This window comes from Dromaius novaehollandiae, chromosome 2, assembly GCF_036370855.1.
Source record: "Dromaius novaehollandiae isolate bDroNov1 chromosome 2, bDroNov1.hap1, whole genome shotgun sequence".
NCBI classification, from domain to species: Eukaryota; Metazoa; Chordata; class Aves; order Casuariiformes; family Dromaiidae; genus Dromaius; species Dromaius novaehollandiae.
The window spans coordinates 150,674,334-150,689,084 of NC_088099.1; the positions used below are offsets into that span (position 1 = coordinate 150,674,334).

Below are 14,751 nucleotides of genomic sequence, written 5' to 3' on the forward strand. Positions count from 1 at the left end.
GTCTTGTCCAAAACAAGCCCGGGGGCACGAAATGAGCTAGCAGGTAACAAGCTTAAAACAAATTAAACTTTGTGGCACAATACATGGATGCTGAAAGTCCACGTGGATTAAAAAAGACAGGACAACTTTATTTACAACTATTAATACCACCTGTGTTACCGGGTGTCCCGGAGCTGGCTGGGGCCGGGGCGCGGAGAGCAGGCTCCATGCCTGCCTTGTCTCACACCTTCCCCTCGGCGCCACCTTTGCCCGTTGCGGCCGGCCGGACGCGGGGCCCGTCGGACCTCGGCGCTAACCCCGTAGGGCAGGTCCCGCGCCTGGGCTCACAGCGCTTTAGCGCTGCTGACGTTTATGACTGAACCACGAATTTTGCTGCGTTTACGATAAAGAGGCCTCAGGGAAGGCAGCCCGCGGCGGCGCGGCGCGGCGCGGGGGGCGGCGGGGCCCCGTTGCGGCGCTGCCCGGCCGCCGCCGCGGCGCCCTGCCCCCGTCCTGCCCGCCAATGAGGGCCGCGGCCGTCACGGCGGCGCGTCACGCGGGCGGCCGCCAAGATGGCGAAGGTCTCGGAGATGTACGACGTGACCTGGGAAGGTAACGCAGCGCCGCGGCGGGCGCCTGGCCCGGCCCCGCACCCGCGGGTACCGCAGCAGGCCGGCCCGCCCCGCGGCTCCCCCCCGCGGCTGCGGCGGGCCCCGGCGGTCGCCGCCGGCTGGGCCGGGCCGGGCCGGGCCGCTGCGGTGGTGGCGAAGAGCCCCGACTGCTCGTGCGCGGCGGGGCTGGGCGGCCCGGCCCGGCCCGGCCCGGCCATCGAGACGCCTCCCCGGGCTGCCGGGGGCTTGTGTGGTCCGAGGGAGCCGCTGCCGGGGCGAGGCCCAGCGAGCCCGGCCGGGCGGGCCCCGGTTTGCCTCTCCGTTGCTCTGTGGTTGCTGCGGAGGCAGGAGCGAGCCGGTGATCCGACTTCAAATGTAGCAGTGGTTTTTGGTGGTGGTTTTTCCATAGCCCCAAAGTTCTTGTTTATTCCGTGGTGGAAATATTTTCTGGTGAAGTAAAATCACGTGGAGGGTAGGTGCGAACGTGTAACGCTGACGTGAGAGCAGGGTGGTTGGACAGCCTTCTTCTGGAGCACTTTGTTTGGAGATCCAGCATATATTTTACTGGAAGAAAACATTCTTGCTGGGATGAACTACGTCAATACTAGATGCATTTGCTGTTGCTCAATGCTTTTAGCTAAAGTCTTAAAAGTGGAGGGGTAACAAGATTTAGGATAACGTAGCTGGTATCTTTCAGTCTGTTAAGGAAGCCTGTGTGGAGTAAGTTGTCGGATGTTTCTCTAAACTCAATCATGAGACTTTGTGGAAGAGCACTCAGGAGCTCTGACGTGACATAAAAGTTTTTGAAAATCCTGTTTCTTAAATCTTTGTATATCTGTTTGATCTTAGCGCAGTTTTTTTATTTTCTTTCTTTCTTTTTTTTTTTTTTTGGGGGGTAGTGAAACCTACTGTGGTTTACCCGAAATTCGGAATGGTTCTTCTTTCTTAAGCAGTTTGTTCTCACACCTCCATGTCCAAATGCTCGTTCATACAGCGCTCAAGCCCACTGGAGTCTCAGATCAGAAATAAACTAATGCTTGTCCATAATTTTGGACATAAAAGAGGGACTTAAACATAAATGGCCCAATGTGTTACAGATAGGTAACCTACCTACACGGTAGGTAGACAATGCATTGACAGAGAAGCTGCGTGATGTTTGTTTTTATTTATTTACTAATCCATGTTAATCCATGAGGAAATACTTGAGGAATTGGGAGAAGAAAAAAGAGTTAACAGAATGATTTCCTGAACATAAATTATTATTGGTTAGTTTGGTTTTGTAATGTGGGGAAAGAGGAGGAATATTGCACGGGAGGTATTTCAGCAGATGTCAGTCACATGCACATCAGAAGTAGTGCACGGTCTGTCGGTCATGTCGCTTCCTCTGGCGGACTCCAAAGCAGCACAAAATGGAATATGAAATACTCAGTTTTCAGTTGGAATTGCATTAATATCAGAAAATATTGTTTCTGGTATTGAAGTAAGTATCACCATAACCGAATGATTAAGGATGAAGAAGAGAGTTTGCTTGCCAGCATGTACAGTTGCATTATGGTGATGTCATTAGATTAATCTCGTACTTTGGGAAAAGATTATGTGTGTGTTTTTATATATCTTATGAGAAGGTATACCAGTTGTGAAGCTGAACTTGAATAAAGAGCAGGCAGGCCAATATATGGGAAAGAAAGCATGCATGTGTCTGTGTGTGTGTGTCTGTCTGTCCGACTGTGTAGCATTATTAGGTTTATTTTTAGGCCTTCCCAAAAGCTGCTTTAAAAAAAAAAAAAAAAGCTTCTGAAAAGAAGGCTTCTAAGAAATCAAGAAATGACAGTGCCAATGTTGTGGTACTTTAACTGAAAAAAAGCTATCAGTTTTGAGAAAGATATGTTGACATTGACCTATTAGTGACAATGGCCTGTTTTAGGCCTTTTATTTGATTTATTAATACAAATATTGAAAACAAATCCTTAAAACCAGACCAAATATGAATGCATTCTCTTTGGAAAAAAAATGGTAAGCATTTATGATCAAGGGGTAATTTAAACAAGTCAAGTCACGCTGCCTAAATAAGTTTGATTATATTTTTCAGTTTTTACTTCATTTGAATATAAATTGCTACAAAAATTACATCAGAGATACAATTTTTTCCCCTGCTATTTAAAGTGTCAGTGATTGGGAAGAGAAGTAAGATTTTTTTCACAGGACCAGTAGCATATTGCATGGATACACTCCCTGTGTAATTAGCCCACCCTTGTTTTGGCTGACGGTATTGCAGACTCGCTGTCTTTATTCTGTAATCTGAAGGTTACGACCAGGTAGGCATAGAGTGCTCAGGCTTACCGCCTTTGGACGTTGCATGGATGAGTGCCCTGCTCTCCTGGAATATTCCATTTTCAAGAGTTTTAATTGACATTTGCGGCACTGTGCAAGGTGCGTGTTTTTGCCTAGGGGTATACTGAACTGAATGAAAACTTTTGAGGACTAGTCAGGGTGTTTTGTCATACCAACTTTTAAGTTGATATCTTCCAGTTTACCTTCAAATGAAAGAGTTGGTTGGCATGTCCCGGGAAGCTTTGAAGATTGGCTTTGGTACCACAGCTGTCTCTGCTTTAGAGAACACACATTTGAAACATTGTATTCTTCTGGCACACTTTAAGAGATGCGAAATAGAGTAAAAACCAACAAATTCCTGCAACAAACTCTTCTCAGCGAAGGCAGCTTTTTCACTGTATTCCATGTGGACTTTTACAGACCACGAGTGCAGTGAGGCTGTTCATGAGCAGTGTTGTGTCCTAGTCCCTGATGGAGAACTTGAACATGGTTCTGGGAACTGAATGCAGCCTATCTCAAATGTATCTAAAACACTTACTGATTTCTATGAAATCAAGTATATGGTTGGTGTTTTTTTAAAAAAGCATCCTTTATGGAGCTGGTGCTTTCTAAATGGGATGGATTTCACTTACGTATTGCTCAAAGATGAAACTGTGCTTGGAGGTTAGGGAAGAAGACTAACGCTAGGCAAACAAAATACGGTTTGAACCTTGCTTAATTTTCAGTCACATTCTTCATGACAAACCTGAGTGTTTAACAGTGATTAAATTGTGTACTAGGTAGGTGCATTGCAAAAGTAGGTGCTTAGAAAAGACATCTGAAAATAGCTGTGATTTCTGCAGTTGAAGCTGTTGTCTTTATTTTTCTTTCTTTACTTTGTCTGCTATTGTGTCTTGAGTTTTAAACTGTGTTTTGAAAACAGTAGAGCAGGAAAATGTCCCTTATCTAACTTCAGGATCTTGAGCAATGGATTTATATGATCCAAACATGGCTTCAGGGTGCTATTGTATCAAAGAAATGCTTATATGTGGACATTCATTGTATATTTTACAGCTTGCTTTTTTAAGCATAAGCTGGTACATTGCTTTTTTGGGGGTTGCTTATTATTCCATGGAAAATGGCCTTAAATTTGCTGCCTGCTTTATATTTGCAAGAATTAGAAACTGTGTAGTGACAGGGAGCCAGGAATTGCTGCCTGCCAAAAAAGCATGATATTGCAGATTTGGCGTATTAGCAGTAACTGGTGATGTCCAGTCTCTTCTAGGAACCTCTTAAGCCATGTAGAACTTTATAGATATGGTCGACCCAAGCAACGCAACGCCACTGGCACGCCTCTGTTCTGTTTGGATTTGTTTCTAACTTTTCTTGCTGTTGATAACTATTTGACACGATTTCAGTGATACATTAAAGATGAATTTGGCCCATGAGTGGAAATATTAAAAAAAGACATCTCTACAAAGTTATTTTAGGAACTGGTTGTGTTCCCACAGAAGTTGGTCTGTGTGTGCAGAATTAGCTTGATTGGCAAAGAAGAAGCAGTCATGACTGTTGAAACTAAATAAAGTAACAGTTGGCTTTCACAGTAAAACTCATCTGATGTCTTGTCAGAATTGGACAAAATAAACCAAGTTTGCTTTTCCTTCTCTTGCTTGCACAGAAGCGCAATTGCGTTAACATGCCAAATGCAGCTAATATGAAGCAGTGCCTTTCAGTTAATGATAGACATGCTTTCTGGAGGTCTCTGAAGGCTGTCGGGGCAACTCTTTTTCTGATCAATAATTCTTCATTGGATATCAAAACCAAAAAGAGAGATGTCATATTCTCTAAACTAAATTTCCTTTAACATAAATGGAATGCAAGTCAGGAGACTATTTTGCAAGATTTTGGATAACTTTCTTGATAACTATATTCTTGACCTTACACAGATTTTCTGGATCAGTAAATCAGTAATTACTCTTTTTTAGATTAAAAATTGCACTACTTAAGTAGTAGCACGTTAGGACTTTTTGTTGCACATTCACATGAGACTTTTTTATAGGATTCTTTGTAATTCATGTATATATCATAAAAATGTTTAATAAAATCAAATTAAACAGTCTGTATATTTGGGGCCATTTTCTTGCAAACACATGCATGAGGAAATGTCCTGTATAACAAAGAGAAAATCCCAAATGAATTTTGAAGAGGAACATTTCTAACTACCATGTCTCTAGTTATTAGAGTCCACTTTCTATGACGAATTGCTCCCTTTCTATGACTTAAATTGAATTCACATTTACTTCCTATTAAAAGATTCCACTAAATAGAAAGCTGAGTCCAATGCGTTGTCTCTCATAATCCATATTCACTTAAATGTTGATGAAAAGTATTTGTTGCATTCCATACTGTGCTTGCTTGCTTCTGCGTATTCCTGATTTTTGTTGTAATTGGGGACAGATCAGTTTACTCCAGATTTTAAATTTGAAGTAGCGTGATTACAACAGGCAAAGGTGAGATCCTGAAATTTTAGCTCAGGCCACTTTGTCGTAGTTAAAGGTGGCATCGGTGTTGCCCAGCTGGATTTCTGTTGCCTCTTGCTAAGCTTGCAAGTTACTGGCACATGTTTGGCTGGAGACAGAGGGCTGGAGCTCTGAACCGAGCCGCAGCCGGGCCACGACACACAGTGTGGGCTTGGGTCACCTTGTTGAGTTGGTGGCTTGGTGGGGCTTTTATATTCATTTATTTATTTCCCCTTTTGTAAGATGGGAGGGGGTGGAACTGAGCTGTGGTGGAACACTGGGTGTCTGCAACTGAAGAATAATATAAAAATGAGCTCTAGAAATGTGCTGGTTGCTGAATCCCTCCCTCACTGACCATGGTAACGGTGGTCATATGTCAAGGTAATGATTTAAAGTGTGTAATGTATGTCTCCACTAAGAGGGATAACTACCTTGATTTCATCAAGTGGTTTTAGATATTAAGGACTTGAAAACTGTATGTCATCTGAACAAACAAATGAAATAGAAATAATTATGAAAGTTACTTAGTGCCTAGTTGCTTAGGCCAAATTAACTGAAAGCTGAGCAGAAACAAAAATAAAATACAGGTTTTTCTTTTGGCTTGCTACACATCATTTGTATGTTTTTAGGGACCAACAAATATCTTGGCAGGTGTGCCTGTTCCTTTGAGCTTATAACACTTTGATTTATTTATGCATAGCTTGCTATTTTAAAGGAATCCAAAAGTAGAACAGATGTATCAGTTGCTCAAGACCCACCTATATATATGACAGAGAAGTAATTGTAATTAAAGTTGGTCATTTATTTAACTATATTTTTCTAAAATCCCAGCTTGTTATTGCCCAACCTTATATTACATAGTACATGTAGATTTGTCTCCAAGAGTTGACTTGTTATTAAGTTTGAGAACATTGTAAAAAAAAAAAAAAAAAGTTACTGTAATTTTTAGCACTTTCTTGTGCGTTTTATAGAGAATTCAGTATTTCTTAAACTAACGCACGTTTTGACAGATGCACCTGAATGAGAACATTTATTTTTGTTTTCTGCTTTTCAGTCACCGATTGATGTACTAGGCCTGTCCTGCTGTTTTTGGCCATCACTGTAGAATCTGTAGTTAGATGATGAATGGTAGATGTGCAGTCTGTTAATAAATAATTTAGACACAATTGCGTTTGGAGTTGCACTGCAGTGGAGTTGTTGGTAATCTCCAAGTAAATGAGTAGGTAAAAATGAGATGACTTATTCTTGATATGTGTAGCTCATCGGTTTTTGTGAGTATTTGTGTTCTCTCACGTTCTTGCTGTCTAACTTTGAATTTCCAGGGATCATCATGTGTCTAGAGCCATTTGACTTTACTCATGCGTATGAAACATAACCCCGTGGTGGTTTTGGTTGAATTTCAAAATACAAAATATAGCACAGTAACAGTTTTATGAGTGATCTGAGATCACTTCAAGTCGATGGAAGAAAGTTCTGTGCATAATTTTTAACTGTCAGTTATGTTAAACTGTGCATTTTGAAGTACAAGAAAAACTGACAGTATTTAGATCTACGTTTGTGTTTGTTTTTCCAGCTGTTATAAAGTAAAAAAAAAAAAAATTGGCAACAGATTTCATGGTACCTTCAGATTAGTAAAAATGCTATATGATATAGAAAGCTATTCTCTTTATGTTCGCTCAACCTTTTGTTCTAGTGTATGGAACTGATAAAAAATTCTTAATAATTTTGCATTTCAGGGGATAAAAAAATCCTCATCTAGTTAGTGCTCACTAGATGAGTATGCCCTGCTGTTCAGGAGATCTGGTTCATAGTAAATGTACTCCTAAAATTGAAAGCAAACAGATGTCCTCATGCTAAAAGAAGCTTTTTTCTATCTTAACTGATAAGGAATGATAGTCTTTATGCCTTTGGGCCCTCCCCCAGGGAAGAAAGCCTTCACTGCCATGCCCGTCTTCCATGGTGCTCCTGTCTGTAGGAGTGTGCTGGTGCTTTCTGGAGTGGAATTTTACAGCCTTTGATTTGCACTGGTAAAAATGAGAGGCAGAAGAGTTCTCATAGCCCTTCTGATACTTTCTTTGAGTGAGAACTTATTCACCTGGAAAAGATAAAGCAATTTTGATATGGTTTGCAAATATAAGTATAAAACTGCTTGAACTGTTGAAGCCTGTTTTTCCTAACAATGGGTAATGTCCGTTAGATTTTATTATTTATCGGCTAAAGAGAAATCAGGGGTTTCTGCATATGTTACTAACATTATAGCCTACAAATTCAGAAGCTGGATTGATATTATATGTATTAGCGCACAGGCAAGGTTTGATACAGTTTCAGAAGCCAGGTGCATCGATCTGTCCGCAGGTAGATTTTTAATATTAGTGGAGGTCATTTTCTTAGATCTGCTGCCCTCTCTAAAACCATTCTTCAAATGCTTATTTCCCAGACATAAAATTCAAATTCCGTTACTCTCTGGAAATCTTAGTATTTTCTTTTGACTCCCCCCCCAGATATGCGTGATAAAATGAGGAAATGGAGGGAAGAAAACTACCGAAACAGTGAACAGATAGTGGATGTGGGAGAAGAGTTAATTAACGAATATGCATCTAAGCTTGGAGATGACAGTAAGTATACATTATTTTTAAAACTTCCATCATTTTAGCTTTTATTGCACATATCTGTTTTTGTTTATTCTGTTTTCTTCTTTCAACCTGTGTATTATACTTCTGTGTAGCTTTTCTCTATCTGCTGATGTTGATTAAATATATGTTGCTTCCTTAGTTTAATAGGCTGCCTGAATCCCCAGCCTTGATTTCTTTCCTGGATATGGGGTGCAGTGAAAATAGACGGAAGAGTTACCTAGTTGAACTCTTAGTTTGGCATCTTAGTAGTTAGACCATGATGTGAAAACTTGGCGTTAATCTGTTATCCAGCTGTCATTCAACTGATTTTATGTTCTTCAACAGCATGGCAAAAGTTGAAAAGTATCTTTTTATAAGAGAGAAAGCTATTCCTTAGTTTAAGTCGTAAGTACTGCAAGAAGGCTATTTTTCTTATAGCATTGTATTTGTGATACTGTATTTGAAGGTAAGTCTAGGTTTCTGCTATCCATAAAATTATTATTTTCAGGGGGTTTTAACTACGTTATACTAATTCTTGGTAGACAGAAACTTGGCATATAATGTTTCATACGAAAAAATTGCTTAGAAACGTGTTTCACAACAATACAATAGCACACTTCTCTGTAAGCGTGAAATAAAATATAAAGTACTGTCACAAGAGTAGTTGTAAGTTTGCGTATTAATGTCACACAGGCAGATTTCTTTTTTTTTAATGTTCATTCCTCTTTCTTCATGTTTCCTTCTTTTATAATTTGGATAACTTAATACAGACCATATAATTTTCTTGCAATTCTTTCATTTTCATTAACAGCTGTTATATAGTCACTGGATTTCAACAGCCACGGTAGTGCATTGTATTTACTAATGTAAGTTACAGTGTTCTGTGTGACTAACTGTTTGTTCAGCTTTGGTAGGTTAATTTTAATTTCAAATACTTAACTTCATACAGTGTTCCAGGAATTAAAATCCACATAATTATTGCAGAAGTATACTTTGCTTCATATTCTTATCAGAGAAGGAATCTTTTGATATTTAATTTTGAGTTCTGTAGATATGATTTTCTTTATAGTGATATTGTTAGTGATACAGTGATATATTATTGTAGTTCTGTCTTGCACCTTCTGCACTGTTAGTCTGTTTTGGAGTATTTTTAGTGCTAGGGAACTTGTGACATTGGTCACTGCAAATACTATGATTTTGGGATATAAATATGTTGATAATTTACCCAAATAACACTGTGTCATAGACACTTCTGTGCATAGCAATGAGTCATGAAGTAGATACGGAGATTCAGTACCTAAAGTAGATATTGCACATGGGGGTCTTACATTATAGCTGTGACAAACGTACTTGTTTTTAGACTGGCTGGTTGGTTGGCACCCTGCAAAAGAATTAGCACAGTTTTCCCCCTGCTTTAGAAAAACTCTGAAAGCTAACTTTGATTTTAGGATCTAGGATTTTGTTGTTAGGAATTTGAGATTTGTATTTTAGTGTCGAATGCTGTAGGAGCTTGATGTTCCTCTCAGATCTTGCCAATGCCCTTCTAAAACAGTGTCCTCGGTAACTCAGCCTGAGTCAGTCCTTTTCGTTCCCTTCTTGTCTGTGTTGTCTTTGTCCTTCTTTTCGAAATATATATATCATATTCTTTCATAAAGCTGACATTTAGGATTTATTAGATAAATTAGCTGCAGTGTTCCTGAGCTACTTAGAAAAATGCATAAAAGTATCTGAAATTTATTTAAATATTTGTGTTCATTTTAATTTTTGAAAAAAAAAAAAAAAAACCCAGGAATGGAAACTGTATACCATTTAAAAAGAAGAAAGGTACAGTGCACCTAGAATTTTTGGGTAGCCATGAACGGTAAAGGTATCATCATATATGATCGATGTTAGTCTTGTTGCTTAATGTGCTTTCAGAAAATACCTGGATGTTGTAATGATTCATTTCAGAATGCATATAGAAGGGAAAATACTGAACAGAATAGGGTGGATTATTTGGGTAGCTCTGTAACTTGCCTTGTATATTTATGTATGTTATCTATATTTTGTATCTGATGCATCTATTTTAACGTTCGTGAAAAAATTGTATAAATTATATTATAAAAATAGAGTACATCTCTTATGAATTGTTTAGTGGGGAAAAAAGGATACAGACAAATTTAGCATGTGTCAGTTCTTTTATATATTTAGAAAGAAAGAAGGAATATTCTCTTTTTAAAAATAGTGGAAACTCATATAATAGAATGTGTGTTAGAAAAAAGCTCAGGAGGGCCTTTGTTATTGGCTGTCTTTATTTTGGAAGATACTTGCTTCTGGTTTGGTTCTGTGATGTGAGTGCCCCAATTTGACTTACAGGAGGTGAGAACACTTGGTACTTCCAGTACTCACATTATATGTTTCCTTCTGCCATAACACATCTTTTCTGTAGCCTATGTAACAACAATTCTGAGTTCCTTCCATTCAAGAACTCAGTAAAGCTAAAATAGGAATAACATAATCTGTCATTGATTTAGAGAAATTGTCCAACTCCAGGAAGAAAGCAATGTTTATAGGAGTTTTGGCAGTGAAACAGTTAAAGAAATTTGTTTTCTTTCTAGCCCAAATGGCTATTTTCCAGGTCTGATCAGAGAGCAGGTCCTAATGGAGATCTGTTTAGAAAACTGTAGGTATAATGTTAGGAAAAGCAGAGAATTAGAGCTTTTTGCCTTTCAAGATGTCAAAAGGTACTTTATGTTACTAAAAGCAATAAAACTGCTTAAATGTATTTTTAATTAATTCCAGCAGTTTGTTAAAATGTCCCTTTTTCAGTAATGATCCACAGGAGTTGAAGGGGGAAAATATACAGAGACAGAATTCATTAATCTTATTTACATTTTAGGTGTTTCCCATTATCTTAAAAAATCAATTATCTGCATTTAATGTCTCTTTTGTGTCCAGTTTGGATAATATATGAACAGGTGATGATTGCTGCCCTGGACTGCAGTCGAGATGATTTGGCATTGGTAAGTTTTCAAGTTGACTTTCTCCTCAAACCTTAAGTTTTCTTCCTGGGAATCTCTTCCAGATAGTTATAGGATATTCTGAGCTCCATATCTTGGAGCTTTTAGAATATCGAGAAGTACACTGCGGGGAAGAAACTGCCTCCACCCACCTTCTCTAATGTGTAACTTTTGTTTAGACAGATCATGTCTCTTCCAATAGCCATGAAAATATTTACAGCTACTCTGGTATGGGCTAAATGTCAAGAATAATACTAAAGTTGCCATATTGTACAGAGAATGTTTGTTTATTGAAAACGTCTTGAATTATATTGGTTTTTTGAATGTTTTGGGGTAAAATGTCATGTCATGCATACCATATTATTTGTCAAGTTGGCTATCATCACTGACAAGGAGTCACACAGTTAGATGTATGTATGGTACATCAGAAAGGCCAGTATATATAATTCCAATTGCTATAGCCTTACAAATGAGTAATAATGGAAGAAAGTGTGGTTGTACCTGTTTTTGCTCTTACTAAAATGTCAAGACCACATTATAAACTTAAGACTGTTTCATTTTTTGTTAGCTACCTGGTTTTATTTTTCCACTTAATTCTCCCTCATCACCTGAAGAAGAAGTGCCACAGCGATTTCTGACTTTTTGTCTGTTAAAATTGTAAGTCAGAAAAGGGCCTGAAGATGTTAAAATTAATGAAATTCTTTTTCTTTTGGCATTTAAAACAAGTCTGGTTCCTAAATGCAGAAACATCTTGCTGTTGACTGTTTTTAAGGTAGTACGTTTCAAGTATGGGAACTGATTGTCAAGGGAATAACTTTTCTGCAGAGTACTTGGTGCTGTTCTCTCTGAACAGATCAATGCTTCAGGTGAACTCTCTCCAAGAGGATTAAAGTAAGGAATAGTTTTCTTATTAAGCATACCTGCTAGGTAAACAGAGCATTTCTTATATTTAAATTTCACTCTCACAAGTTAGTCAGAAAAGCTCCCTTTTTAAAGCATTTGCTTTTACTCATTAGGTAAAGAATGTCAGATAAATGCTGTGAGTTTTAACTGATGATTCCTCAACCTTGCTGTATCATTAGTGAGCTTATTTTCTCTTTTTTTGTGTGTGTTGTATTTGAAGAGAGAGCATTTATTAGCGACAACATAGTCAGCAGGTTGAGGGAAATGGTAATTCCTTTCTATTTGGCCCTGGAGTACTGTGCACCGGTTTTCCGTTCCTCAACACAAGAAAGACATTCACATATTGGAGCAAGTCCAGTGGACAACCACCAAGATGATTAAGGAGCTGGAGTGCATAATGTGTAAGGAAAGGCTGAGACATCTGGGTTTGTTTAGTCTTGAGAGGGCTAAGAGGGGATCTTCTTGCTGTCTTCAAATATATACTAACGGGAAGGTACAAAGATGGAGCCAAAGATGAGAGCAACAGACACAGACTGCACCAAAGGAAATTCCAAGTAGATGTTGGGAAAATATTTTTAGCGATAAGGACGGCGAACCCTTTGGAACAAGTTTTCCAAGAGAGACTGGAATCTCCATCCTTGGAGGGATTCAGAACTTGATTAGCATATGGCCCTGAGCCTCCTGCTCTAACTTTGAAGTTGACTCTGTTTTGAGTGGGGATTGCGCCCAAGTGACCTCCAAAAGTCCCTGCCAACCTAAATTATTCTGTGTTTTTTAATGTAAATATTATTTATGGATATTTAGTTAAAGTCAATTTGTATGTAAATTTATTTGCGCATATATACAAACAACAGTTTAAATAAAATGAGCTAATGTAAAACTGTAACACCTTTTCACTAGATTAAAACTGTAAAACACAAACTTAGCTACTCCTTTGCAGGCAGGAACTGAAAAAAGCAAATGACTGTTTTGCACCCAAACTTTAATGAACTTTTCATCTATCCTTCACAAAAGGCTGGGAAAAGACATGGGGTTGATTTGTGCCCTGAAAGTCAACAATCTTGGGCTTATTCCAAATAAATATGAAGATACTTTATAGAGTTTAAGTCATCTGTGAGAACTGCTCTTCCAGTATTTTATTTTCCTACATGTGGCAGGACACCACGTAAAGTCTTTGAGCCTCATGTTGTGTTGTTTGGGCAAAACTCACTGGTCTGTGCTACGCAAGGGGTCAGACTAGAGGATGTAACTGGGAGAAGGGCAATTTGAAAGTAGACAGAACTAGAAAGTTCTCAAATCTTTATCTCAAATTCTGTATGTATATGGTAAAATGGAGTACGCTGAAAAATACAGCACAAAATACTGAACTTGTGAACCCAGTGAGCTTCCCTGTCTTAGATAACTCTTATGTTCCTCAAAAGAAAATACTGTTTTAGTATAGCTGTCTGTTTAAACAAAAACAAATAGACTTACTGTTTAAATAAATGTATTTCTGTGTGCCGATTTATATCAAAAACATTTTTGATCTTTATTTTGAGGGTCTTTTAGGAAGACTCATGAAGTTGTTGAGGGAGCCAGTGTTGAAAGATCAGTTGTGAAACACTTTGTTTTTACTAATCCTGGCAGAGATTATGAGTTTGAGTTTCTGTGCCCTCTAAGGGATATTGCTTGAGATGAGAGATTGCAACATTTTATGCATCTCAGAAAGTAGGCAAAAAGCCTAGAGGGAAACTTGGATTTTTTTTTTTAATTTGATTGATTTATAGTAAAGAAACAGTTAATTCAAACAAGCCAACATCGTATGTGGTTTTTTTTGCTACAGCTATAGCCCCAAAGTAGACAAACAGCTCTGGAACTTCTGTTTTTTAGCAGGGAGCTTCTGACAGCTGTGATGCATTTTGCCTACGGGAATGGGTCTCATCTGCTCCAAAGGAGGAGACTGAGATGGTTTTCACAGAATCATTCATCTGGCTTTTTTTTTTTCTTTTTTCTTTTTATTACTGCTGTCCTCTTTGTCTTACACAAACTGATTGTGCATAATGCATGCAACCACTGCAGTTAGCTTATTCTGTCCTTCACACACACATTTTAGCAAAATCACCTGCTTTTGGCAGGCACCTGCGCTACTGGTGTCTTACATGCTGAAATTCAAGTTTATACTTCCTTGTTGTTGTAGAATTTAAGTCAGACTTTTAAAGCTAAAAACTTACTGGTTAAAAAAATCAGAAAGCAAATTAACAATACTTTAAGTTGTACATATAAATTAGATTTGCCGTTGTAACTCCTGAGTTTCTGAGAGAATCTCAAAAGTAGATTATTGGCATAGTGCAGAACTGGTGCTCATTGTAGGAACTGATAGAACTTCTTATTAACAAGTGTAGCATTTCAAAAATAAATACTAGCTTAAACAGTTATAGGAATCACAAATTAAATTAAAAAAAAGGAGATGACATTCAGTGCTGCTGAGTCCAGAGCACTTTGAAGATATACCTAATGTATTTTATCTCTGCAGAGGGCTTCTTTTGTTTCTGAAAGTGTTGCAGTGGATTGTTCATGACTGTCTCCCAGCTTTTCATGTCACTTAATTGTGCCTGATGTCTTAAGCTCTTGGAGTTTGTTTTGGCCTTGTGGTTGCTGTATTCAGTTCAATTATGATCATGTAGTCAGATCTGTACACAAACGTTTCTGGTCTCAGAGTACCCCCTGCACTCAAGTGTTAGTTCATCATCTTTCTCTGTAATGTCGATGGAGTTTCTCTGGATGCAGCAGTCTATCTGCAGATTGTGGGCTTTAGGCTCTATATTACAATTTTTGACAT

The 14,751-nt window shown here is 38.5% G+C and overlaps 1 protein-coding gene across 2 annotated transcripts in view; it reads left to right on the plus strand.

Annotated features, from left to right (window-relative positions):
* Positions 1-442: 442 nt before the first annotated feature.
* Positions 443-14,751, plus strand: part of EMC2 (ER membrane protein complex subunit 2) — a 45,362-nt gene continuing 31,053 nt past the window's right edge. The window contains exons 1-3 of one of the 2 annotated variants that reach the window (XM_026099718.2): positions 443-591; positions 7,921-8,034; positions 10,969-11,033. In XM_026099718.2, coding sequence (XP_025955503.1) covers positions 552-591; positions 7,921-8,034; positions 10,969-11,033 — 219 coding nt within the window. In that variant the 5' untranslated portion in view covers positions 443-551. Of the gene's footprint in view, positions 592-926; positions 1,063-7,920; positions 8,035-10,968; positions 11,034-14,751 lie in introns of those variants that run through there. The other variant, XM_064507803.1, reaches the window with a different exon arrangement.